The sequence below is a fragment of the Salmo salar genome, chromosome 11 (genome assembly GCF_965601325.2).
Source record: "Salmo salar chromosome 11, fSalSal1, whole genome shotgun sequence".
NCBI lineage: Eukaryota > Metazoa > Chordata > Actinopteri > Salmoniformes > Salmonidae > Salmo > Salmo salar.
In genome coordinates this window covers 18,656,784-18,684,058 of record NC_138301.1, presented here as the reverse complement: position 1 = coordinate 18,684,058, position 27,275 = coordinate 18,656,784, and the positions used below count along the sequence as shown (strand labels likewise).

The following is a 27,275-nucleotide window of genomic DNA, read 5'->3' as shown; positions in this document are numbered from 1 at the left end:
AAATTAAAACTCCAGATGGCCATATTTGTGCTAAAAATTATTGTGGGTATTTATTGTTTGATCATATGTGATCATGAGAGTGGATTTCCTGAGGCAATTAGGAATGTGTGTGTGTGTGTGCGCGCGCGTGTGTGTGTGTGTGCGTGCGTGCGTGCGTGCGTGCGCATGTGTGCGTGTGTAAACATTTTGAGAGAGGACGAGAGGACAGAAAAAGGACAGGATGGACCATCAAGCCTGTCTTTATAAAAACATATATATAAATATTGTGAGCATAGCACGTTGTGCAAGGCGTCAGTATGGCTGACTTCAGTTCAGTTCAGTATGTGTGAGTGTCTATGTGATGTGGTTGTGTTAAGCGTAGTAACATTAATGCAGACATGTCCCATGCCAGGCCCTGGACCCGGGGGCCCTAGCCTCTGACAGAGGGCAGATCAGGGGCACTTACCCCTGGCAGAGTCTTCTGTTCATGGAGGGCGCTCTGGGCCTTCAGTGCTGACTCTCTGGCGCAGTACGTTAGAAAGGCACATCCTGCAGAGAGGACAACACAGATGAGAAAGGAGAGACACACATCCTGCAGAGAGGGCAACACAGATGAGAAAGGAAAGACACACATCCTGCAGAGAGGGCAACACAGATGAGAAAGGAAAGACACACATCCTGCAGAGAGGGCAACACAGATGAGAAAGGAAAGACACACATCCTGCAGAGAGGGCAACACAGATGAGAAAGGAGAGACACACATCCTGCAGAGAGGGCAACACAGATGAGAAAGGAAAGACACACATCCTGCAGAGAGGGCAACACAGATGAGAAAGGAGAGACACACAGGGTTGATTATTACACGACAAATGACTGGAGCACTGCACTGTAGGCTGCTACTGGTATACTGCAAAGTGAAAATAAAGGGTGATGTAAAATACAACCCCAGTCTTTGAAGAGCTAAGGGAACGTCCACAGCATTGTTCCTAGATCTGCATATTACCACTTGATGAATGATCACGTTCATGATTGTTGAAGAAAGAGCACTAAATGTGCCTGGCATGCATTTCCTAGCGTCACAATAATTAAAACCCTATGGTGATGAGCCCCAAACACTGACCCCTCACATCTCAGGAGACTCCTCTCAAAGTTGGAAACCCCAAAAACAATATATGAATGTCCATTAATAACTCGTGCACTAAGAAAAATGTGACAGCTTTCATTAAAGGCTGAGTGGTTGTTCTGTTACACACTTGGTCGAGTTGACAGTGGGTGACCCCTTTCCGAAGAGTTTTTGCACCGGGCAGCATAATTTCCCATTATGGCATGTCACACCTGCTGCCAAGACTCCCCATGGGAGAAGAGGGGTGCACACACACACATACACACTCACGCACGCATGCACGCACGCACGCTCGCACAAACAAACACACACACAAACACAAACACACAAGACACACACACACACACACACACAGGACACACACACAGCACCCATCACCCCTGAAACAGAGCCCTGCTCTCTGGCTCCTCGCCAAAAGAGCTCCCTTTCACTACAACCTTCATCCACCTCCACAACCAGGAAGTTACTCAAGAGGAGAAATCAGCTAAACGACACTGATGAAACAGCATGCCACACAGCAAACCCACAAAAATCAAGCTTTGAGAGCCTGGAAGGAATTAGCTCCTTGTCCTGTGTGACATTAAAGAACTGAGCTGAGGAGATGGGACTGGACCTCCTAGCAGGCATAACCCACAGCAGGCTAATGAGATAGAACCACTGGGACTGGTCTGGCCTGGCCCTCCAACTAACCCCTTCTTATCATCCACCCAACCACTCAGTCAGGTCATCCTCAGTTTGGGGATGGATGTCACAGTTCATGGTTCCAGGATATGTTTTTTTTCATCACATGATTTAAGGGTTTGGAAATGTATAACAGATCAATGCACAAACTGGTGAGACTGTTGCATTTTATCAGAGTTTATGTAACACTTTAAATTGATTTGTTTCATTTAGGGAGTGAACCTAGTCATGCAAGACAGGAGACAAGGCCTAAGTAGGGGGAGACTCAGCCTTACATAGTGGCTCACTGTTAATATTCAGGCCAGGCCAGCTACATGGCTACTTATGGTAGGTCCCAATAAGTCTCTCTTGGCCAAGGGGAATTGGAAGACTTCATGAAAGACTCAATATATTGCTGGCTCAAGGGAGAACTTGGACCAGGGGGACTATGATAAAGGAGCACAATCTGGATCAGACACGTTCAACTTGGTGGTGAACATGAAAAAGGATCACAATTACTGAGTGAGGCTGAGGGTGGGAGACAGCAGATGAGCCAGATGGGGATGCAGGAAGTGGAGGATGTTGCCATGGTTATAGAATGATTCTGAGGCTTGCTTGTTAGCGATGGCTGAAAGCGGTGGTACGCTGATTCCACTGATGAGAAGGTTAAGTGGAGTGAAAATAATACTTTGGTAATCTTTTTCAAATTTGCTGCTGCACAATCATTTCTGAAAAGAACAAAAGTTCAATGAATTGCATTAAAGCGAAATTAACATTTAAGCCGAGAAAAGTGTATTGGAATAGGAGCTCCTTCCCTTGCATTATCATTTCTGACGTTTTACCCATGAGCACTTCTGAACCATTTCCATGGATGTATTAACAGCTAACCTGTTTAACAGTATTTAGTAACTTACTCACTATGGAACACCATGCTTTACGAGCTAAATCAACGACTTCATCTCCTGACAGCAAAGCGCTAGCTACCATGCTAGAAGAAGCTATGGAAAAATAATGAGTTCATCGCCTGTGAGTTTACTGGAGTACAAACAAAGTTGGATTTTATTCAGGATGACGTTTCCAAGTGCGTTACTGATCTTAAAAGATTTCGAGCTGAGTGCACAAAGCTTGGCGATAGAGTTGACAAATATGAGGAGATGTCAACTCAGGGCCAAATCAGAATGGACCAGTTTGACTCGCTACCAGGACTTGCAACGTAGAGACAACGTGAGAATAGCCAATATAGAGGAAAATACTGAGGCCCAGAATGCTTTCTTTCATCTTTCATCAATAGATCACTTCCAGAGTGGTTTCCAGATCTAGCTGGAACCGAAATCAAAGTGATGAGAGCTCATCGCATAAACCGGCACATTGACAACTCAGCCAGATCCCGAACCTTGATTTTACAGGTGCTCTGATTCCCTGACCAAGACCGCATTCTGAAGGTGCTAGGAAGAACCCTCTCACTCTGGCAGGGCGGGAAAACCGATTCACGGCGGAATAGTCTACAGCAACTACACCAATGCAAAGTGTCGTACCTTTTCACAGAATGTAAACTCAGCAAAAAAAGAAACGCCCCTTTTTCAGGACCCTGTCTTTCAAAGATAATTCATAAAAATCCAAATAACTTCACAGATCTTCATTGTAAAGGGTTTAAACACTGTTTCCCATGCTTGTTCAATGAACCATAAACAATTAATGAACATGCACCTGTGGAACGGTCGTTAAGACACTAACAGCTTACAGATGGTAGGCAATTAAGGTCACAGTTATGAAAACTTAGGACACTAAAGAGGCCTTTCTACTGACTCTGAAAAACACCAAAAGAAAGATTCTCAGTGTCCCTGCTCATCTTGCATGAACGTGCCTTAGACATGTTGCAAGGAGGCATGAGGACTGCAGATGTGGCCAGGGCAATCAATTGCAATGTCCGTACTGTGAGATGCCTAAGACAGCGCTATAGGGAGACAGGACGTATAGCTGATCGTCCTCGGAGTGGCAGACCATGTGTAACAACACCTGCATAGGATCGGTACATCTGAACAGCACACCTGCGGGACAGGTACAGGATGGCAACAACAATGGCCCGAGTTACACCAGGAACACACAATCCCTCCATCAGTGCTCAGACTGTCCGCAATAGGCTGGACTGAGGGCTTGTAGGCCTGTTGTAAGGCAGGTCCTCACCCGACATCACCGGCAACAACGTCGCCTATGGGCACAATCCCAGCGTCGCTGAAACAGCCAGGACTGGCAAAAAGTCCTCTTCACTGACGAGTCGCAGTTTTGTCTCACCAGGGGTGATGGTCGGATTTGCGTTTATCGTCGAAGGAATGAGTGTTACACCGAGGCCTGTACTCTGGAGCGGGATCGATTTGGAGGTGGAGCGTTCGTCATGGTCTGGGGCGGTGTGTCACAGCATCATCGGACAGAGCTTGTTGTCATTGCAGGCAATCTCAATGCTGTGCGTGACAGGGAAGACATCCTCCTCCCTCATGTGGTACTTCCTGCAGGCTCATCCTGACATGACCCTCCAGCATGACAATGCCACCAGCCATACAGCTTGTTCTGTGCGTGATATCCTGCAAGACAGGAATGTCAGTGTTCTGCCATGGCCAGCGAAGAGCCCGGATCTCAATCCCATTCAGCACGTCTGGGACCTGTTGGATCGGAGGGTGAGGGCTAGGGCCTTTCCCCCCAGAAATGTCCGGGAACTTGCAGGTGAGTGGGGTAACATCTCACAGCAAGAACTGGCAAATCTGGTGCAGTCCATGAGGAGATGCACTGCAGTACTTAATGCAGTTGGTGACCACACCAGATACTGACTGTTACTTTTGATTTTGAACCCCCCTTTGTTCAGGGACACATTATTCCATTTCTGTTAGTCACATGTCTGTGGAACTTGTTCAGTTCATGTCTTCGTTGTTGAATCTTGTTATGTTCATACCAATATTTACACATGTTAAGTTTTCTGAAAATAAACGCAGTTGACAGTGGAAGGACGTTTCTTTTTTTGGTGAGTTTACTTGTCTCAGAAATGCGGATTCCACACATTTCTGCTGTATCCTGCACACTCAAACTCACTCGTGGCGCGGAAAACGTCACATTCCAGTCCAAAGAAGACGCAGGGGATTTTCTCAATTTGCAGCGAGATGTTGACGAGGATTAGCGGGTATGGATGTGTCTCAGGATATTTATATGATTGCCAGCATTCAGACTTGTTCTCTGGCTGGATTACTAACTAACTGACTAGTATGACTGTTCAGATTGATTTAGATTTTGTCACATACAACATCATACATCAATACTAACCTGGACTGAGTTGAACACAGTAATGGAGAGAGCTGGCTAGAGCAAGAAGATGGACATGAGGGAAGACGGTCTGGACAATATTGTTAATGGCCGATCATTTACAGATGGATTATTCCTTGACTGTCAGAAACACAAAAAAGTTGATTTATTTGTATTGTGACCACGACTGACACGATATGTTCATTCAATAAAAATCCTCGATAGGGTCTGAGGATGGAACTATTGAAAGAGAATGGGTTATAATGCTATTCAGGTTAACTCAGATAGGTGCTCTATAACCTAATCTTGATACAGTAGGGATGCGATGGGGGAATTTTGTGCAGCCAACTTTCCCAGTGTCAAGTAGACACGCTTAGATTTAGGCTTTCACTTCAAATTTCATGCACAACAAGTTTTTGTCTATATCACGTGACAACACTACAGCTAGCAAGTTGGAATATTAATGGGATAAATGTCCAAAATTAATGAGCAGGTGGCTCAGATTACTTTCGTAGACATAACAGTGATGTTATATTTATTCAAGAGTCCCACTTAAAATAATTATATGCCCAAAGATTTGCAAACATTCATTATTATGTTGTAGCGTCATCCTCTGTAGATTCCAAAACTGTGGCTTCCTTGTTGTTATGAGACGTAGTTTATCAGTGACTGTTCTGGAAAAATATGGTAATGCTGACGGTAGGATATCATACGCTGAGTGTACGAAATGAATGTACAAAATTGAGTTACACCCCCAATTTTCAGAACAGCCGCAATTTGTAGGAGCATGGACTCTACAAGGTGTCGAAAGCTTTCCATAGAGATGCTGGCCCATGTTGACTCCAATGCTTCCCATAGTTGTGTCAAGTTGGCTGGATGTCCTTTGGGTGGTGGACCATTCTTGATACACACAGGAAACTGTTGAGCGTGAAAAACCCAGCAGCGTTGCTGTTCTTCTAGTAGGTACCTACTAACATACCCGTTCAAAGGCACATACATCTTTTGTCTTGCCCATTCACTGTCTGAATGGCACACATACACTATCCATGTCTCAATTGTCTCAAGGCTTAAAAATCCTTCTTTAACCTGTCTCCTCCCCTTCATCTCCTCTGATTGAAGTGGGGTAATCAATACGGGCTCATAGCTTTCACCTGGATGTCATGGAAAGAGTAGGTGTTTATAATGTTCTGTACACTCAGAGTATATCAAAACGGTAATCTCAGGTAGGAAAATTACTCCAACCCAGTATGATCCTACATATGATAATCTAACAGAGTTTCTGGCAAATATTACAGATTTTTCTCTGATCATAGGTGGGGATATGAATGCCGTTTTATCAGCTTTGGACTGCTCTGGCCACGAATCTCAAACAGCTCCTGCACCTGTGTCAGTGGCATTTAACAACTTGGTCAAGGATTTTAATCTCACTGATATATTCCGATGTTTTCAATCCTACGTCTAGACAATTTTGTTTTTACTCTGCTAGACATACAGTACATGGCCAAAAGTATGTGGACACCCCTTCAAATTAGTGGATTTGGCTATTTCAGCCACACCCGTTGCTGACAGGCGTATAAATCGAGCACACAGCCATGCAACCTCCATAGACAAACATTGGCAGTAGAATGACAAGCTCAGTGACTTTCAAGGTGGCACCGACATGCCACCTTTCGAACAAGTCTGTTCATCAAATAGCTGCCCCAGTCAACTGTAAATGCTGTTATTGTGAAGTGGAAACGTCTTGGAGCAACAACGGCTCAGCCGCCAAGTGGTAGGCAACACAAGCTCACAGAACGTGTGCTGAAGCGGTTGCATCACTCACTACCGAGTTCCAAACTGCCTCTGGAAGCTACGTCAGCACAAGAACTGTACGTTGCGAGCTTCATGAAATGAGTTTCCATGGCCAAGCAGCCGCACACAAGCTTAAGATCACCATGAGCAATGCCAATTGTTGGCTGGAGGGGTGTAAAGCTCACTGCCATTGGACTCTGGAACAGTGGAAACGCGTTCTCTGGAGTGATGAATCACGCTTCACCAACTGGCAGTCCGAAGGACGAATCTGGATCATGCTTCTTTCTCTAGCCCTGTGATATACAGCCTTTCTCCTTGCAATGGAGAGTAGCTGGATTACAAGGCTGTTAGGAGGTGCCTAAGGGGTTCTCATTGCCTGTTCGTAAGGATAATCATTTAGAAACTCACTCTGTGATACAACACTGTCAGATGACCTCATGCTGATTTGAATACAGAGAAATACACAAGATGACAGGTTCAACTAAGGACCGACAACATTCCAAACAATATAAGTTATGCTGTTTACAATAATCCTAAAATACAGTAGTGTGTAGTTCAATGTTGAAACATTGAGGAGTCACTGGCAGCCATTCCAAATTCTGCTTGGCTTCCAATGAAATCCTGAGCTTTCCTCCAATCAATCAGATGATTGGACACCTGTCAGTTTGGGGAAGGCCCTTTCCTGTTTCAGCATGACAATGCCCCTGTGCATAAAGCGAAGTCCATACAGAAATGGTTCGTGGAGATCGATCTGGAAAAACTTGACTGGCCTGCACAGAGCCCTGAACTCAACCCTATCGAACACCTTTGGGATTAATTGGAACGCCGACTGTGAGCCAGGTCTAATTGCCCAAAATCAGTGCCCGACCTCACTAATGCTCTTGTGGCTGAATGGAAGCAAGTCCCCGCAGCAATGTTCCAACATCTAGTGGAAAGCCTTCCCAAAAGAGTGGAGGCTGTTACAGTAGCAAAGGAGGGACCAACTCCATCTTAATGCCCATTATTTTGGAATGGTCAAACTAACGATTCCTGATACCTGTCAGAGCATCACGCTGGCGTTTCAATATAGAATTACAATTTGAAAAGTAAGTACATGTGTATCTAACACAGAATGTTGGGTCTGTTGAAGATGCCCATATCCTAGGCAAGTCTATAAAGGGATTTATCAGGAACTTCTGTGTCATTTGTGTCTCACCTAAATAAAACCAGAACGAGAACAATTAACGAACTAGAAACATCTTGGGCTAAGCTGGAACAAGAACAACAAAACTCTTACTCTGATGACAAAAAGAAAAGAATAGATGCAGTTAAAATGCAGTTAGAATGTAATTCTTTGCTCAGACACAGGGCAGAATTCTTAATTCATCCAACCAGACATAACTATTATTTTAATGGGGCTAAACCAAGTCATATTTTAGCAATGAGACTCAGAAGCAGTGAGAAATGCTCTAATATTACAGCTATTAAAGCACAGAATGGCTTGTTGACTAATCCTTTGGAAATCAATGCAGAGTTTGGTTCTTTTTTATCTTTGCCAGGAGTATTCAGCTCTTAACCTATGAGGTCCAGAGCCTGCTGTTTTTCTGTTCTACCTGATAATTAATTGCACCCACCTGGTGTCTGAGGTCTAAATCAGTCCCTAATTAGAGGGTAACAATGAAACAACGTAGTGTAACTGGCTTAAAGGTCCAGAGTTGAGTTTGAGGGTTCTATGCTCTATAAATCTGATATTACTTTGAGCGGTGTTGTCACTAAGAGCGGAATTCTTTCAAAACCTAGATATTCTTTACTTTTCCGACGAAGAATCACAATCCCTTGGGGAACCCATTTCATTGGATGAACTTAAATAGGCACTAACACATATGAAAAAAGGTACATCCCAGAATTCTACCTTGGCTTTTGGGATAAATTAGGCTTATTTTTACATGATTTGATTCTGACTTCTGTTGACAAGGGATCTTTTCACAATGATGTAAACGGCAATGATTGCGGTGCTTCCGAAGCCCAATAAAGATCACACTCTAATGGGTAACTATAAACCTTTGTCCTTGTTGTGCTCGGAAGTTAAATTGTATGCTAATGTTCTCTCAGCCCGTTTAGAATCCAGTGTGACTACACTAGTGCATCATGATCAGACAGGGTTCATTAAAACTCGACTAGCCTTAGATAATGTGCGTCGTTTATTACATGTTGTTCATGCCACTAATGACATTAGATCGCCATGCACCGTTCTATCCTTGGACGCCGAGAAGGCGTTTGATAGGTCAGAGTGTGATTTTCTATGGTCGGTATTAGAGCGATTTAATTTAGGAACCGAGTTTATCAGCATGATTAAAGTTTTATATGCAAATCCTTCTGCCATGGTGATAACAGGTGGCAATTGCTCTACGCAATTCCCCGTATCCAGAGGCTGTTGCCAAGGATGCCCAATCTCGCCTTTGATCTTCACACTTTCCATCGAACTGCTAGCACAGAAAATCAGACAGCAACCCAAAATGTTTGAATAATACCTCCCAACGCATGTCCTTATATGTGGATGACAAACTTCTGTACACTGATAATGATGTCTCTTAATTACCACATATACTCTCTACATTTGATTTTAGTGCCCTCTCCGGGGACAAAATTAACTAGACAAAATCAGCTATGATGTCATTAAGTTAATGACTCACTCTGTCAATGGTACCCAATGACATCCCATTGGTAAAGAGCTTAAAATCTGGGTATACTGTATAGATATTTTCCTCAAAACATGGATTTAAATCATTTCCAAGAAATATATAAGTGAGTAGAAGCGTACCTCTCTAAATGTTTACAGCTTCCCAACTCTCTACAAGCTAAAATATCCATAATTAAGATGAATATTCTTCCCCAAATTAACTTTTTCTCTGCAATGATTACACTAGCTCCACCTAAGAAATGCTTGGACAATATCTAGTCTTTAGTCTCTAAATTCGTATGGAAAGGAAAGCGACCTCGAATTAAACTCTCCCATATGCATCGTGACAAGGGAGATGGCGGGCTTTCTCTGCCTAATTTTAGTTTCAAGTTTTATTAGTGGTATCTACGGGATACGCATGGTACACATCCTCCAACTAAATGCTTACTTGCAGGTTCCTTATCGACAATGCAACAACAGTAAGAAATAATAAAAGATAAGAAACCAAACATAAAGTAAATGGCTCAGTAGAATAGAAGTTTAAGTTTTTGGCTTTGTGCTACGCCCCCTCTCAACATGGTTTGATTCAAATGCTTTAGTCTCCTGGAGACTATAGAAGAGAATTTGGCATTACCACACAGACTTCAGGATCTTGTCTATTCTGCAGTACCATTAAAACAAGTTACGTTTTGGAACCCTAATTTCCTTCTTACTCACAACATTGCACTTAAAAAGGAAAAGGAAAAGGAATTCTAACACAATACAGAAGTGGCATGCTGTCACCAAATTTCCACAATCATTCCCTTCTTTCTGGCGGTATCCCTTTTCATTCACTCAATGGGAGGATAGAGGTGTTCATGTTTTGGATGATCTATTTAGAGATGAAGGTTTTTACGCCTTTGATGATCTTAGGGCTATATTTCAATTACCTGGTACCTCTTCTTTATTTTATCTATGTTTAAGATCAGCAATGCGGGCGTATGGTGTCCCTTTGGGCTCATCCCTCCCACAACATGAACTACATAGAATATTAGATAGACATGGTAACTCAAAGGGTTTGATCTGTATATGGTTATGTTAGTTGCGGCCTTCAAATCAGTACCAGTTAAGAATCAATGGATAAGAGAACTATATACGTCGATGATGATATTTGTTGGGATACTGCATGGGAGGACTTAGTGGGTTCATCTAAGAATCCAAATCATGAGCGGATATACTTTAATTTCGTACACAGAGTATACCGTCCACCTAGAAAATGTCATTTAATGAAAATCATACCTGTCCTCTGTGTGATCTATGTAACCAAGGTGCCTTGGGCTCACAGGAGGTTCGTGGCACCTTAAACCTGTTGGGGCTCGGGGGCAGTATTGAGAAATTTTGAAAAAAATATGTGCCCATTTTTAACTGCCTCCTACACCAACTCAGAAGCTAGGATATGCATATTATTAACACATTCGGATAGAAAACACTCTGAATTTTCTAAAACAGTTTGAATGGTGTCTGTAAGTATAACAAAACTCATATTGCAGGCAAAAACCTGTGAAAAATAGATCAAAAAAAATGTGAATTTTGTGACTGTACTATTTAGTGTCATTGTTTTATAGATACCATAGTGAGAAAGGATTCATTTCGCAACACCTACGGCTTCCACTAGATGTCAACGATCTTTATAAAGTTGTTTGAAGCGTCTATGATAAACAGAGAGCAAATTAGAATGCAAGGAAGTTGACATGTCGTCACTTCATTTTTTGCGCCTGCTCATAAATCTGAGAAGCGTGAGTTTGTCATTAATTGTTTATCAAGACATAGGATAGGTTGTGTGAAAATATTACTGATGTTTAACGTTAAAAATGGACCAAAAGATTAATGCTTAACAACGTTTGACATGTTTGAACGAACGTAAATAGATTATTTACTAGGTTTTTTTAGCTTTTCGGCGTGATTTTACAACCCCCCCCACCACGTTTTGTGGGAGCATAATGAACGCTAACTACTTGGTGTTATTTGGACATAAATTATGAACTTTGTCAAAAGAAACCACATTTGTTCCGGACCTGGGATTCCTGGCAGTGCCTTCTGATGGAGATAATCAAAGGTAAGGGGATATTTACAATGTTATTATCGATATTAGATGATGCTAACTGTATAGCATAGCTTATTGTTCTTAGCATAGCACCCCGTTTATTGCAAAATGTGATTTCCCAGTAAAGTTATTTTGAGATCTGGCCATTCGGTAGCAATTACGAGATGATAATATATTATTCTTTGAATGACAATATTATAATTTACCAATGTTTTCGAATAGTAATTTTGTTATGTTCACCGGAAGCATTTCAGAGAAGAAAAAAATCTGAATTTCACGCTACTGTAAAATGCTGTTTTTGGATATAAATATGAACTTGATGGAACAAAAAATGCATGTATTGTATAACATAATGTCCTAGGAGTGTCATCTGATGGAGATTGACAAAGGTTAGTGCATAATTCTAGCTGGTTTCTGCTTTTGGTGACGCCTGACCTTGAATTGAAAATGGATGTTTGTACTTTTGTGGCTATGTACTGTCCTAACATAATCTAACTTTATGCTTTTGCCGTAAAGCCTCTTTGAAAATCGAACAATGTGGTTAGATTAAGGAGATGTTTATCTTTAAAATTGTGTAAAATAGTTGATTGTTTGAGAAATTGAAATTATTAGATTTTTGATGTTTTGAATTTCCAGCCTTGTTAGCAATCCCGACTCGGGGTTCATTGCTAACCTGTAGCCCCAACAGGTTAATTGGGGAGGATGGGCTTGTGGTAATGGCTGGAGCGGAATCAGTGGAATGGTATCACATATATCAAACACACGGTTTGATGCCATTCCATATGCTCCGTTCCAGCCATTATTATGAGCCGTCCTCCCCTCAACAGCCTCCACTGCTTGGGCTCCTTTATGCATATGTACTAAGAATGGCAAGGTTGTGGACACATTTTGGAAAGAGGTATCCTCTGTCTTATCTGACGTACTTGATATCACTATACCTTGTTCCCCCAAACTGTCATCACTTAATGATAATTCACCACTTATCATGTCATTACAGCAAAGACGTATCATGTTGTCAGGTTTGACAGCAGCTAAAAAGATATTGGCACTAAGATGGCAACCTCCACATTCTTTGGCTATGTCCCATTGGATCCGCCCTTTTATAGATCTAATTTATTTAGAACTATCCACTGCTAGGATCCATGGGGCTAGCCATGCAACAATTGACAGCTGTGTTATATCTAGCCTAGCTGTAGAAGAACGCACGTCTGCACGGTTTCACATTGTACATCACTCTGTCGTTTAATGACATGTGCCACTCATCCTGACAACCCATTCATCCATAAAGCAGCACACTGTCGTAAACCATAACAACGTACAGTATGACGTACAGCACGTCGTACCATACATAACATTTCCCCCCCCTTTCCAAAACCAGGGACTGGTACCATATATAAAATGTCCATAGGGCAAGAACCTAGAGTGATACCTGTAAGAAATAAAACATTAACCTTTAAACAGAAGGACTCTCCAAACTAACCAGTTCAGTCCATTAACCTGGAGGTTGACTAAGACACCTACCGGAGCCTAAGAATGAAAAGAGGTTAAGTAGTCCCCCAGATGAGCAGGGCGAGTTCGTGCCCGCATAGGCCTTTCTTCAACCACCACCGCTTGTGGCTCTGGCCCTTGGGGAGCCCGTAGAGGCTGGGGCTCGGGTGGTAGTGGTGGGAGAGGTCCATCCGGTGGCGTCTCTGGCCTGCATGTCTGTTCTGTGTGCATTCGTATTCCTTGAGGAGCAGGGACTTTCCTGAGGCGGCTGGCGTGCCAGCGTGATCCATTGCTCAACATGAATGTGGCGGGCCCCAGTTGTCGACTGACCTGCAGGGGGTCCGACCAGAATGAGGCCATTTTGTTGCACCGCTGAGGCCGTCGGGCTCGGACCCAGTCAGACACTTGGATGATCGACTTCTTCACCCTGTGTGCCTTGTCAAAACGCTGTTTCATTGCTCTTTGGTGCCTGGTCACTGCCTGCTGTTCTTGGGTGCACCTAGTCGCCGGTTCTGCAACTCTCTGTGTTCTGAGTCTGTCCAGTGGCAGTTCCATCTCACGACCTAGCATGAGGGATGCCGGGGAGGCCTGTGTTGTTGTGTGTTTGCTTGCTCTGTAGTGCATTAGCGTTTGATTCAAAGCAGTTTGGAACGTGCGCCCCTGGACCAGGTGCGCTCTGATGCCGTTCTTCAGCGTTTGGTTGAAGCGTTCCACCCCTCCGTTAGCTTGTGGGTTGTAGTAGGCCGTGCGGATGTGTTTGATTCCCTTGTTGCTGAGATATGAGGAGAACTCAGCAGAGATTAGCTGGGGCCCATTGTCCGTGGTAAGGGTGAGGGGCAGGCCCCACCTTGTGAACAGGCTGTCTAGGATGTCCACGATGGCCTGTGCTGTGACAGTTCCGACAGGAGCCACTTCTGGCCACTTAGAGTGGAGGTCATACACCACCACCAGGAAGCGCTGATGGTGAGGGACTGCGTGACCATGGATCTCGCCACAGATGTCCAGTTGGATGTGCTCCCAGGGGCGGGACGGACATGCGAGAGGCTGCAGGGGTGGTGGGGCGGACTGTCCTGATTTCCCACTGAGGAGGCATGCAGCACAATCCCTGACCAGGGCTTCAATGTCGTGGTCGATGCCTGGCCACCACACAAGGTCTCGACATCGCTGTTTGACCTTCACTATGCCCAAGTGCCCCTCGTGCGCCATGGATAGAACACGCGCACGCAGACCACTTGGGACCACAGTGCAAAACCCTCGAGAGACACAGACTTCTTCCCAGCAAGACAGTTCGTGCTTCACCCTGGCGAAAGTCGCCAGCTCTTCCGGCACGTGTGCTGGCCATCCAGTGCGTATGTAGGTGCGCAGGGTAGACAGTGTGGGATCCTGTTCCGATGCTTGCTTCAGCTCCTCCAGTGAGACAACTGACTGAAGAGGAGCGTAAAGCATTTGTACGAGCTCTGTTTCGTTGTCGTCTGGCAAGACGGTCGGAGTAGGAGCGTCAAAGGAGCGTGAGAGGAGGTCTGCTACCACGTTATCCCTCCCTGGAGTGAACTTCAGCTGATAGTCGTACTGTCTGAGGCGGTCGGCCCATCTGTGCAGCCGAAGTGGCTTGTGGCCAGTTCCTGATGCCGACAGTAGCGTTGTGAGGGACTGGTGGTCGGTTCGGAGCGTGAACAGACGGCCATAGAGGAAGAGGTGCAACCTTTCACACGCCCAGACACAGGCCAGTGCTTCTCGTTCGCCCACAGAGTACCGTTGTTCTGTGGGGCTCAGGGCCCTTGAGGCGAAGGCGATGGGCCTCTCAATGCCATTCTGCAGCTGTGAGAGGACAGCTCCTAGTGCTCCAGCTGAGGCGTCACATGTGACAATGGTGGGGCAGACAGGGTCAAAGTGAGCCAAGACTGGGGCTGTGGTGAGCTGGCTCTTCAGTGAGCGGACCGCGTCTGAGCAGGCTGCCGTCCAGGCCCATCCTTCTTGAGGAGCTGGCGAAGGGGCGCTGTGGTCTGGGAGTAGTGGGGCAGAAACCGGAGGTAGTAGGCTGTCATGCCCAAGAATGATGCCACCTGAGAGGCTGAGGTCGGTTCTGGGATCCTGTGGACGGCTTCAATGTTCGACATGAGTGGGGCAATGCCTTTGGCCGACAGGCGGAACCCCACAAACTCGACGGCTGGAGCTGCAAAGGTGCACTTTCCACCGTTAAGGGTCAGGTTGTTCTGCAGTAGAGCGCTGAATACTCTGTGGAGTCGATAATCATGGATGTGGAGGTCAGAACCGTGGACCACGATGTCATCCAGATAGACCGCCACCCCAGGTATTCCAGCGAGGATGGTGCTCATCACCTTCTGGAAGCAGCTGGGGGCGGAGTTAAGTCCAAAAGGCATGCGTGTATATCTGAACACGCCAGCATGTGTGACAAAGGTAGTGAGATCTCTGCTAGCTGCATGGAGGGGTACCTGAAGATAACCCTGACGAAGGTCAAGCTTCGTGAAGATCTTGGAGCCATGGAATTGTGCGGTCAGCTCCTCAGCTGTAGGCAACGGGTACTTATCCGGGACAACGGCCTTGTTCACAGCACGAAGATCCACGCAGGTCCGGATTCCACCTGACTTTTTGGTTGCAATGACAAAGTTTGAAATCCAGGGGGCAGCGTTGACTGGCTCAATGATGCCTGCATCCAACTGTGCCTGGAGATCTTTTGTGACGTCATCACGCAGTGCAAAGGGAATGCGCCGCAGGGGCTGCATGACTGGGGTCACTTCCGGATTCACTAGGGGCCTGTGAGTAAAGGCTGTGAGGCAGCCCAGTCCATCAAAAAGAGTTGGCCAGTTCTGTTGCCATGTGCAGGTAACCTGGTGGATAGCTGACCCACTGTCATCTCTCAGCGTGAATCCCAAGCCTGTGAAGAGGTCGAGGCCCAAGAGGTTGGCACCCCGCTTTGCAACATGAAATGTGAATGATGGCAGATGCTTGGTGCCGTAGTGTACTGGGACCTGGAGGGTGCCTACAATGTCTATCTTGGATCTACCGTACCCACACAGGGCAGTGGAGGGCTGTTGGAGTGGTAGGTGACTGAAAAACTTGTAGTAAGTGGCAAGGTTGAGCAACGACACCGCAGCGCCAGTATCCAGCAGCAAAGGCAAACCCACCTCACCCAGCTGCACAGTGCATGTCCTGAATGACACATGGTTGGTGGAGACAGTTCGGATTTCCGTGCGTTCATGTTGAGAGTGAGATGAAACTAAGGGCCTGTGCTGGGTGGAGCTAGTAGCTGGGGCAGAACGACACACTTTTGCAAAGTGATTGTATTTTGAACAGTTCTTGCATATTTTCCCACGGGCTGGGCAGTTTGAAGCCCTTGAATTGTGAGAGCTAGCCCCGCAGTTGCCACAGCTACTTCTGTTCGTTTGTCTGTGTGCCTGCTGCACGGGCATGCCGGTGTCTGTGTCCATGCAGCTATCAACGTGGGAGGCCATGCACAGCGTGTGATCGTTGTAGTGCGCCTGCTCGGGCTGAAGCTGCTGTGTGAGAATGGCTGGGGGCCGAGTGTATGCTGCAGATCTGTCTGTTAGCATAGTAGAGCATTCCAACGCCGCTTCAACCTGGAGTGGTATTTTAATAGCTCCATCTAGTTGTAAATTATCCGATTCCAAAAGCAGTTTCTCCCTTGTCTTTTCACATAACGTCCCCTCTATCAACTGATCCCTGATGATCTCGTCCTGAAGTGTCCCATAGTTACAAGAGCTAGCCAAATCCCTCAGATTAGCCACGTAGCTTTGAATGGACTCACCCGGCCGTTGGTGTCTCTTCCGTAGCCGGTAGCGTCGGAGGAGCACTCGCTCTTTCCCGGCGAAATGGTTCCGTAGGAGGCTGACTGCAGCAGTGAATGTAGGAGCCGATCCAAGCGCTCTGAAAATCCTTTGTCCCTCTGTACCGAGGCAGTGACGGAGCAGTGCTGTCCTCCGCTTGTCGGAGATTGTAGAAAAGTCCATAGCTTCGATATAAGTGTTAAAGCTATCGAGCCAGTTATTCCACGGGACTGGAGGTTCGCCAGGCACGGCGAGGAATGGTGCCGGCGGTGGTAAACTGAATTCAGCCATCTTCGTCGCCAATGTTATATCTAGCCTAGCTGTAGAAGAACGCACGTCTGCACGGTTTCACATTGTACATCACTCTGTCGTTTAATGACATGTGCCACTCATCCTGACAACCCATTCATCCATAAAGCAGCACACTGTCGTAAACCATAACAACGTACAGTATGACGTACAGCACGTCGTACCATACATAACAAGCTGGTTATCTGCAGCTGAAACCATCAAACTACTATAGTGTGTATATTTCCCAACAGATTGCCTGTTACTTGTTAATTTTCTGACTCACGTGCAAAAGTGTACCCCGCTGATTTTATCACAATTGCTTGATTTTGTTTATAATTTCATGGCGATCAGGTTGGCTGGGTTGGGGTGGTCGCCAGGAGGGGTTGGATGGTGGGTTGATGCAGTTGGGTGGCCGATATATGTGTGTATAGGCTATGTGGTCTATTCTACTGTAATTATATTTACCTACTGCATAACCATTCCTGCTGCTTTTTGTTATTGTGTGTTCCTTTGAAAATAAATAAAATGTTGAACACAAAAAAGGAATAGGAGCCAATGAATGAAAAATACAGATTTTGTAATAAGAAATAGGCTTTTATTTCTAATGTTTCTACTGTTAACTTGTACATGTTAATTACAGCACAAAAACATTGCTGTCCTTCAGGCATTTTTTAATTACAGTAAATTGTGTTTACTTGCATCAAGTATTTTTAATTGACAAAACAACAAAACAAATTGCAATTCATTCATTAACATTGGTGTCATGTTCAATGAAAATTGCTATTCTTGGATTGCTTCTTTCTTAGAAGTCTGATGCAGCAATGTTCTTCTGAAAACTATTACAAACTAATTTCCTAAAAGATAAACCTGCCTGCCTCAGCATAAGTGCTTAAATTCTCTAAATGAAAACAGTCAACTGAACCCAGCAACTGTGGGGTGTCTGTCTTTTATAGGCGGTGAAACGGTGAGGAGCAGAGACTGCAACTACATCAGTGCACACGGCCATGTCTGGTCCAGGGTAACAAAGATCTTCAGCTCAAAACGTTGCCCAATAGAACTGTGGCAGCATTCAACAGTGTGTGGGTATCTATCTCCCTTCATGCAGTAAAACAGGGCCCTGTTTCCCTCACACACTCCCTATCTAATGATCAGAGAGGTCATCTGTGGACTGGCCTACACCTGTCATTCAACTGAGTACCTGCCAATCACTGTCACCCACCTGCTCCGTCACTGTGTGATTCCTGTAAATGTAGAACCAGCTGCCTGACCATGAGACTGCACATCTCACAGCAGTGCACTACACTCTAAACTAATGGCCTCGTCTTAGAGCACAGACATGTTCCTGAAAGAGCAGTGGATTACAGACACAGTTATTAAAAGACTGTTAGGATGGTTTGCTCTTCTAGCTCTTTGATTCACATGTGTAACGATGAGGCTTTTGGCAAGTTGAAAGATTGTTTCAGAGTTATAGTCCTTCTCCCTCTCTTGCTTTGACATTTAAATGCTTTTGTGGATTTTAAAGTGAAATTGTCAAAGGCATTTAAAGCCAATTATACACTCTGCCTGCCTGTTGGGGAGGGGAGAATGAATGACAAACCTAAATTACTCTTAGCATCTCATCTCCCTAGCTGTGTGTGGTGGGGCTCCACAGAGTGCCATCCACCTCTCTGAGCTGCTGGAGAAGGAAGGAGCGAGTGATAGATAATGCTACTCAAGCAGAAGATTTGCCCCCCCACAAATATCCAGCATGTCCGAACAATGGATGTGTTCCCAGACTGACACTAACCATTATGATAATGTGGGGCTCATAAGGAATGATTGATGCTAAGGCAGGTCAAGTAGCTCGACCTGGACAATGGCACTGCCACTCAAATACACGATCTGTATCCCTTCCAATAGTGTCAAACACAGCATAGACTACACTGTCCAGTCCCTACTACCTATAGCATCCACAGGATTCACCCCATGACCAAAACACTGAATCACCATCAAATCCCCTTAACAAATCGCAGTGTCGACCAGAAGTGGGAGATATAAGCTATTGTCACAAAAATGAATCTACAGTCAAACAATTAAATGAAAAACATGCAAAAAATGTGCTGATGTTTTCACCCCATTAACATTTGGGAAATGCATTACCACATAAATGGAACTTGAGGAATTCAAAAGAATTTCACATTAGGCACTAGAGAAATTCAAAAAGCCCAGAGTAAGTATTCATGACACACAAAACTGTTCAGGTTGATACACCACAATCCACATGCATAAATCATGAGTAACAACATTATACCCCCCCAAATCATGAGTAACAACATTATACCCCCCCAATCACGAGTAACAACATTATACCCTCCCAAATCATGAGTAACAACATTATACCCCCCCAAATCATGAGTAACAACATTATACCCCCCCAAATCATGAGTAACAACATTATACCCCCCCAAATCATGAGTAACAACATTATACTCCCCCAAAGCATGATATTTTCATAAATCCAAAATGATGGTGCAACCCTGTGTTATATCCCTCTGAGTATGAATGGTGTAGCAGAAGATGATCCATTAGTTGAATAATGAATTAATCATTAAGTCTAGACGTGATGACACACTCCTTAACCACCTGAGGCATTTCAATGACGTGTCTCTTGGTCTGAGGGAGGGAATGTCACGTTGCTGAAACAAAATGTGCTGAAGGCCTATGCACAGCCGATGTTGGTAGACTTCTACAACAGTATAGGCCTGCTACAATAGCCTACTATGCTTGCTAAGTCTAGGTTATGTGACAGAGTTATGGTTCAATATAGCCTGTGGCCTATTTGAATGCAACACACATTTAGTTGAATATGACAGAGGCATAAGAATAGGATACTTGCTTGCTCTTATGTTAATAGGTCGTTATCAATAAAATGTCACAATAAGGTGCAGAGCGTTCAATTTGCCTGCTAGGGGGCAAGGAGACCCGCAGCTCCACTAAAACTATTGACAACTGCGTGCCGTTTTCAAGGGATTGCTAAATAAATGTGAACTGTGAGCATTTTTTGTGAGCATAGTCAGAACTACACATATCCGTTTATTCCATGCAACACAATTGTGCACATTTAGCTCTATCATCAGAGTTATACAGCATGCTTTTCGAGGGCTCTGCCTGTCAAGCAGCTGAAGGCCGCATTTGCCGATGTACTGTTAGCTGATAATGTTTACTTTACAAGCTACCGGTAGAAACTTTGCACAGTTGGCTAAACATAGTAGACCTAATGTACTTTTTCTCCAACCAATGTAGACCTACCTAGTGAAGTTAGCTAACCTCCCACTTTCAACATTGTTTTTAAGCCTATTTAATTACAATTGCTGCTGACAGACATGATAGGCTACTTTGATTGATGGACCATGTCAAATTAGATAGCTAATAACAGATCACATCAATATGGCTAGTTACCAAGCTAACTTTCAGGGGATAAACCATATGGCTGTATATCCAAATATTGTTTGATTTAATTGCCATCTATAGTGGTGAGGACAGTAGTCCGACTGACAACTTTACCAGGATGAGGACTTGCCGATGTCAAGCTCTTTCTAAAAGTCTAATCTCTGATGACACAATGTTTGTTTGCTAGCTAGCTAGCTAGCTACATGCCAAATGGTTAGGCTACCCTCACGTATCTGAAATGACATGATCAATTGATGTTTACTGAGCATGAAAAGCATGCCGTTACTTGCTGTATTACTCTGATGATAGAGCTAAATGTGGAATAATTTGAAATGTGTTGTTCTGACTATGCTCTTCAAGAGGTGATGATACTAAAACCAAATAGTTATAATATTTATTTAACAGTACCTTGAAAACAGCACGTAGTTTGTCAATGGTATTAGCGGAGCTGGAGGTCTCCTTGCCCCCTAGCTGTCAAATCAAACTCTATGCACCGTACTGTGACGTCTTATTGATAACAACCTATACAGTGCCTTGCAAAAGTATTCATCCCCGTTGGCATTTTTTCCTATTTTGTTCCATTACAACCTATAATTTAAATAGATTTTTATTTGGATATCATGTAATAGACATACACAAAATAGTCCAAATTTGTGAAGTGAAATGAAAAAAAATTATTGTTTCAAAAATCCCCAAAAATAAAACATGGAAAAGTGGTGCGTGCATATGTATTCACCCCTTTGCTATGAAGCCCCTAAATAAGATCTGGTGTAACCAATTACCTTCAGAAGTCACATAATTAGTTAAATAAAGTCCACCTGTGTGCAATCTAAATGTCACATGATCTGTCACATGATCTCAGTATATATACACCTGTTCTGAAAGGCCCCAGAGTCTGCAACACCACTAAGCAAGGGGCACTACCAAGCAAGCGACACCATGAAGACCAAGAAGCTCTCCAAACAGGTCAGGGACAAAGTCGTGGAGATCAGGGTTGGGTTATAAAAAAATATCTGAAACTTTGAACATCCCACGGAGCACCATTAAATCCATTATTAAAAAATGGAAAGAATATGGCACCACAACAAACCTGCCAAGAGAGGGCCGCCCACCAAAACTCAAGGACCAGGTAAGGAGGGCATTAATCAGAGAGGCAACAAAGAGACCAAAGATAACCCTGAAGGAGCTGCAAAGCTCCACAGCGGAGATTGGAGTATCTGTCCATAGGACCACTTTAAGCTGTACACTCCACAGAGCTGGGCTTTATGGAAGAGTGGCCAGAAAAAAGCCATTGCTTAAAGAAAAAAATAAGCAAACACGTTTGGTGTTCACAAAAAGGCATGTGGGAGACTCCCCAAACATATGGAAGAAGGTACTCTCGTCAGATGAGACTAAAATTTAGCTTTTTGGCCATCAAGGAAAACGCTATGTCTGGCGCAAACCCAACACCTCTCATCACCCCGAGAATACCATCCCCACAGTGAAGCATGGTGGTGGCAGCATCATTGCTGTGGGTATGTTTTTTATCAACAGGGACTGAGAAACTGGTCAGAATTGAAGGAATGATGGAGCTAAATAAAGGGAAATTCTTGAGGGAAACCAGTTTCAGTCTTCCAGAGATTTGAGACTGGGACAGAGGTTCACCTTCTAGCAGGACAATGACCCTAAGCATGCTGCTAAAGCAACACTCAAGTGGTTTAAGGGGAAACATTTAAATGTCTTGGAATGGCCTTGTCAAAGCCCAGACCTCAATCCAATTGAGAATCTGTGGTATGACTTAAAGATTGCTGTCAGACAGCATAGGCAGCAGCTCTATAGAGATGAGATGACTTTGAATTAAATAATAAAGTATTTAAATAAAACAAATGTAATATAGATAACAGCTGAAATATTTCATTAAAGTAAAGTAATATGAATAAACGATGGTTAATAAATTATAAGCGGAAATGGGCAGTCACTACCATCATGGGACTTTAATTAATTGTTGTGTTGTGTGTTGTTACAGCATTTAACCCACATTATGTATACTGCATTTAATGTTTAAAAAAATAATCTCAACTGAAATCGAAAACCATGATTATTGTTTAAAACAATCTAACCAAAACCGAACAGACCTCAAAAAGCACTAATCGCTCAGCACTAATATTTTTCCACCAACTTTGTCGGCTCCATCATAGGCAGCTCTCAGTGAAAGACGAAATATAGCCGACAGATGTGCCTAAATATACACCTTCCTAATGTTGAGTTGCATCCCTTTTCCCCTCAGAACAGCCTCAATTATTCGGGGCATGGACTCTACAAGGTGTCAAAAACGTTCAACAGGGATGCTGGCCCATGTTGACTCCAACACTTACCACAGTTTTGTCAAGTTGGCTGGATGTCCTTTGGGTGGCGGACTATTCTTGATACACATGGGAAACTGTTGATCATGAAAAACCCAGCAGCGTTGCAGTTCTTGACACACTCAAACCTGTGCGCCTGGCACCTACTACCATACCCCTGATCGCACTGTCTTACCCATTCACCCTCTGAATGGCACACATGCACGATCCATGTCTCAGTAGTCTCAAGGCTTAAAAATCCTTCTTTAACCTGTCTCCTCCCCTTCATCTACACTGATTGAAGAGGATTTAACAAGTGACATCAATAAGGGATCATAGCTTTCCCCTGGTCAGTCTATGTCATAGAAAGAGCATGTTTTGAATAGTCAGTGTATTTGCATGATTTGAGTGTAGGCTACAGTAAGCTATTACAGCTAACTAACCTGCTGACCAAAATAAATGTACACATACATGTTGTTCAATCATTGCATCCACACTGCTCGCGCACATCAATGAGCGTATGCGTAGCCAGGCGCTAAAATAGAACTTGGTTCTATTTTAGTCCCGCATATACCCACGTGGGTGATTGAACGATGAACTGAGGTCCACACTCCAGTCCAGTTGGTGGTGGTAATGCACCTTAAAGTTGGTTGCCAACCGCCATATAAAGTCCAAAGAAGAAGAAGAAGCCTGAAGGAGGAGAGATTACTAGAAACTAACTCGGTTTACCCTTTTATCTGTGGATTTATTGTCAGAGTAGAGGACCTTGTGCATTTCAGTAATAATGCAATAACAACCCAATGTTTATATCCCAGGACAAATTAGCTAGCAAAGGCAAGCTAGCTAGCTAAATTGCAATGAGTGTTTAATGCTTTTCCACCAAGACCCAAATTAATATAGTTGGTTAGAGTTTATTTGATATTTCAACCTGCGTGTCCAGATCGCATCTGGTGTGGGTGGACAAAATCAACACGCACTGGTGCGCCCCGTGTATAAATTTGTATTTTATACATTTCAAAACGCCCTCCCATGAGCCCAAAGACCAATCACAAATGGAATACGAAACAAAACATGATGTGATTGGTTAAATCAGTTGCAGAAATGTTCCAATTGTTTTTGACATTAACTGACCAATAGACTAAATTAAGATTATGGATGATTAAATTATTGTAAACGCAAATCCCAAATGTATTTCAAAAGTCTTACAATCAACTCGTTTTTATTTCAAGGATGTACTATTTTATTTGAAGTCCGGCTTTGTTTTTTGTGTAGCATTTTTCCCAAAATACGGAATCAACCATTGCTCAGGAACTATGCATGCCTATTTGAAAGTAAAAACAAACTCACATGCCAGTTGTGAGTCTATAGAAATATATTTTATTTTCTGTAGGGAACATTTACAGCTTTTGACATATATCACAGGTGAGAAGACCATTTCGAAGGGAAAAACTCATCCATAAAATGCATTTATGAAATCTTATTAGACAACACGGATGTAGCCAACTCCCGCGCACTCCCAATGTGACTTTGAGTCGGTGGGTAGTAATACATAATATGTCCTACATTATAGGCTACTAGTACGCCGGAGTGGCCTCGGCGGATGTTGATTTGACTGGGCAGACAGTTTGGCTTGTGAACAGGATTATCTTTCTTTAAGCAAACAGCCCTGGAGCTTTGACATTCATGGTGTTCGAGGACAGGCAGGCGTAAACAACACACGCATCGAGAATATTGTTTTAATCGATCATCATATTCGAAAGAGAAACGTGCGCGGGGTGTGTGGGTCCAGCAGCAGTGATTGATAACTCACGGAAAAGGTGGCGCGCAGAGACCTTCAGGTCACAGTGTACAGCGAGAGCCGGGAGCAGGACACGATTCTGTGTCACGATTCCCTCTCTGTCTCTCGGCGGCTTGAAGGCTCTTTGGCAATAGGACCTATTAATGTAAACTAGTAGCTTTAATTATATACTGCACTGTATGATTTAGCTGGCAGCGGTCCCACGACGAACCCAGCGCTGTACCTGTATCGCAGTGATTAGTGGAAGCGCGCTCTTCTGGAGAAGAGATTAGGGAAAGCATTAGAAGAGAGACTTTTATTAGAGCTTTACACACATATTTAAATGTCATCCCACATGAGAAAATGAAACACGTGATATAACTATAGGCTATATTAGGCCTGCTTTTAGTAATAATACACATATTATTTAAAATGAAATAATAATAACAATACCACTACTACTACTACAACTAATAATAATAATACGTATCCTTTAAGTAACTTTTTAGTATTTGCTTTCGGTAGGTCTATAACACTAACATTCAAATAGACTACAACCTCGATTCTAAGACATAGCCTAAACTTCACACGGCATTGGGATGTTCTGTTCACATAGATCTACCGATAGACCATATTTTCAAACAATGGCAGCGAAATGTAAGGGATTGTAATATTAAGTTAAGAAGTGAAACATAAAGACACCATTTGGATAATCAATCACATTTAGTCTGTATTCAACTCTATGAAATAATTAGAACATGAGAGTATCGCTCCTGATCATTGTGGACAATGAGGTGACGCGGCCGGTGAAAGAGCACGAGAGAGAGACCCCATGCTGTTCCCATGCCTCTGCTATGCCACATTGGTTGCTTTGTATTTCCTGGGCCCCGCCCCCTGAACTAGCCTACACTACAATACATGGCAGTGATCTAAACAGTTATTTTGGTCTCTTAATTACGTCTAAAACGTATACATTAGCCTTCTCAAAATGTCACATCAGCATCGTCACACAGCCCTAATAACTAACATCTCATGCCCAGTGGTGATTTCCGTCCTCCTCCTTCCGGAGCATCTTTTAGCCTATCTGTCTATGACGATCTAACTATCAGGCACCGTGAAGCAAACAGACATGTCTTGTCCCACCCCTTAACTAGGAGCCCAGCATATGAGCGTCAATGTAAACATACACAGACATAGGCTACAAAGCAGTAGTATCCTAGCGGATGTGGGGTTGACACTTTGACAATTGACCCGCGCGCACTCATTCGCACACGTGTGTGTGTGTGTGTGTGTGTGTGTGTGTGTGTAAAGCAACAACGTACTACTTTGCAGGAAACTCCCACATGCCACAAACATCTACAATAATTACACTTTTTATGCTCTCCTTGGAGCCTCGAATACTTAATTAAAAAAACATACTGTTTTTGAAAAGGGTGTTGCTGCGTGCATACAGAAGCAATGAAACGATACCAGAACCGACCTTTATGCATTCCCGTAAACCTGTCTTTCAGCACAGTGAGTTCGTATATCTTTCCGAATTCCTCAAAAAGGGGCTTCAGATCTTTCTCCTCCAGGTTTCTGGGAATCTGTCCGATAAACAGCTTGATGGCGTCGTGGTCCTTCATTGGAATGGTGTTCTGACCGATTGTGAGCCCGTTCATCCTGCCGGCGCTGTTCGTGGTGCTGAATCCATTCTCTTGCAGCACTCCGTTTACAGTGACTGTAGCCATCTTTCCTAAATGGGCCGGCGGCTGGTCTCTCTCTCTCTCTCTCTCTCTCCCTTTCTCCCTTTCCCTCTCTCTCAACTCAACTGCACACTCCCCCTACTTTATTTTTCTCTTCTTTCTCTCTCCCTGTCCCTCTCCCTTTTTACACAGTTTCTCTCTTCTTCTTTCTCCTTTCTCTTAATCTATCCTATTCCTTTGATTTCGCTTTATTTATGTTTGATGTATTTTCATTCCTCTTCCCGTTCTCAATCTGTTTCTTTCTCCCTGTGTCAGCTGCCACTCTGCCTAGTGACGTCAGCTCGTAGGCTTCTGACTAGACCCCTAGCTAATTTGCATAATACGCCTGGTTTAGCCAATTGGAGGGCAGAACGACCGAGCGCCCACAGGGTGTAGTGAGAATCCAAACATTTGTGTAAAGGGAAAGCTCGAGACTTTTAAGAGGAACAAAGACAGGAAACTTGCCGCTGTAGGCCACGTATGATATTGAATTCTGTAGATAATCATTCTCACAGGTAGCTTTGTTCTGGCTCATAGGAAAGACACATTTATATATGTGTAGTCTGCTGTGTTTTGATGTCGCGTGTTCAAAGAAAATCTAGTATCTACATTTGTAACATGTTGCTGTCCATGGTGCTGAATTGGCGCTACCGTTTAGTTTCAACAGCTTTTGAACTGACCTACGGCTTCTTTTCACCGCTTCCGAATCAACGGGGCTTTGTTTATACATATCCAAAATCCACATAACTTTCTGAAAATGTATATGCTGTCATATTAAAGTACAACTAATGTAGTTTTGCTTTAGGACATCATGGTTTATGAAAGGCTTAACGGTTTGGTCGTAATTAGGTCAGAG

General features: G+C 43.8%; 1 protein-coding gene across 15 annotated transcripts in view; it reads right to left on the bottom strand.

Annotated features, from left to right (window-relative positions):
- Nucleotides 1-26,701, bottom strand: part of LOC106562123 (CUGBP Elav-like family member 4) — a 176,326-nt gene extending 149,625 nt beyond the window's left edge. For all 15 annotated transcript variants that reach the window (XM_045689113.2, XM_014126732.3, XM_014126738.3 and 12 more), the window contains exons 1-2: nucleotides 26,176-26,701; nucleotides 446-528 (exon numbers count right to left, since the gene is read on the bottom strand). In XM_045689113.2, coding sequence (XP_045545069.1) covers nucleotides 446-528; nucleotides 26,176-26,425 — 333 coding nt within the window. In that variant the 5' untranslated portion in view covers nucleotides 26,426-26,701. The remainder of the gene's footprint in view (nucleotides 1-445; nucleotides 529-26,175) is intronic.
- Between the last annotated feature and the right edge of the window lie 574 nt (nucleotides 26,702-27,275).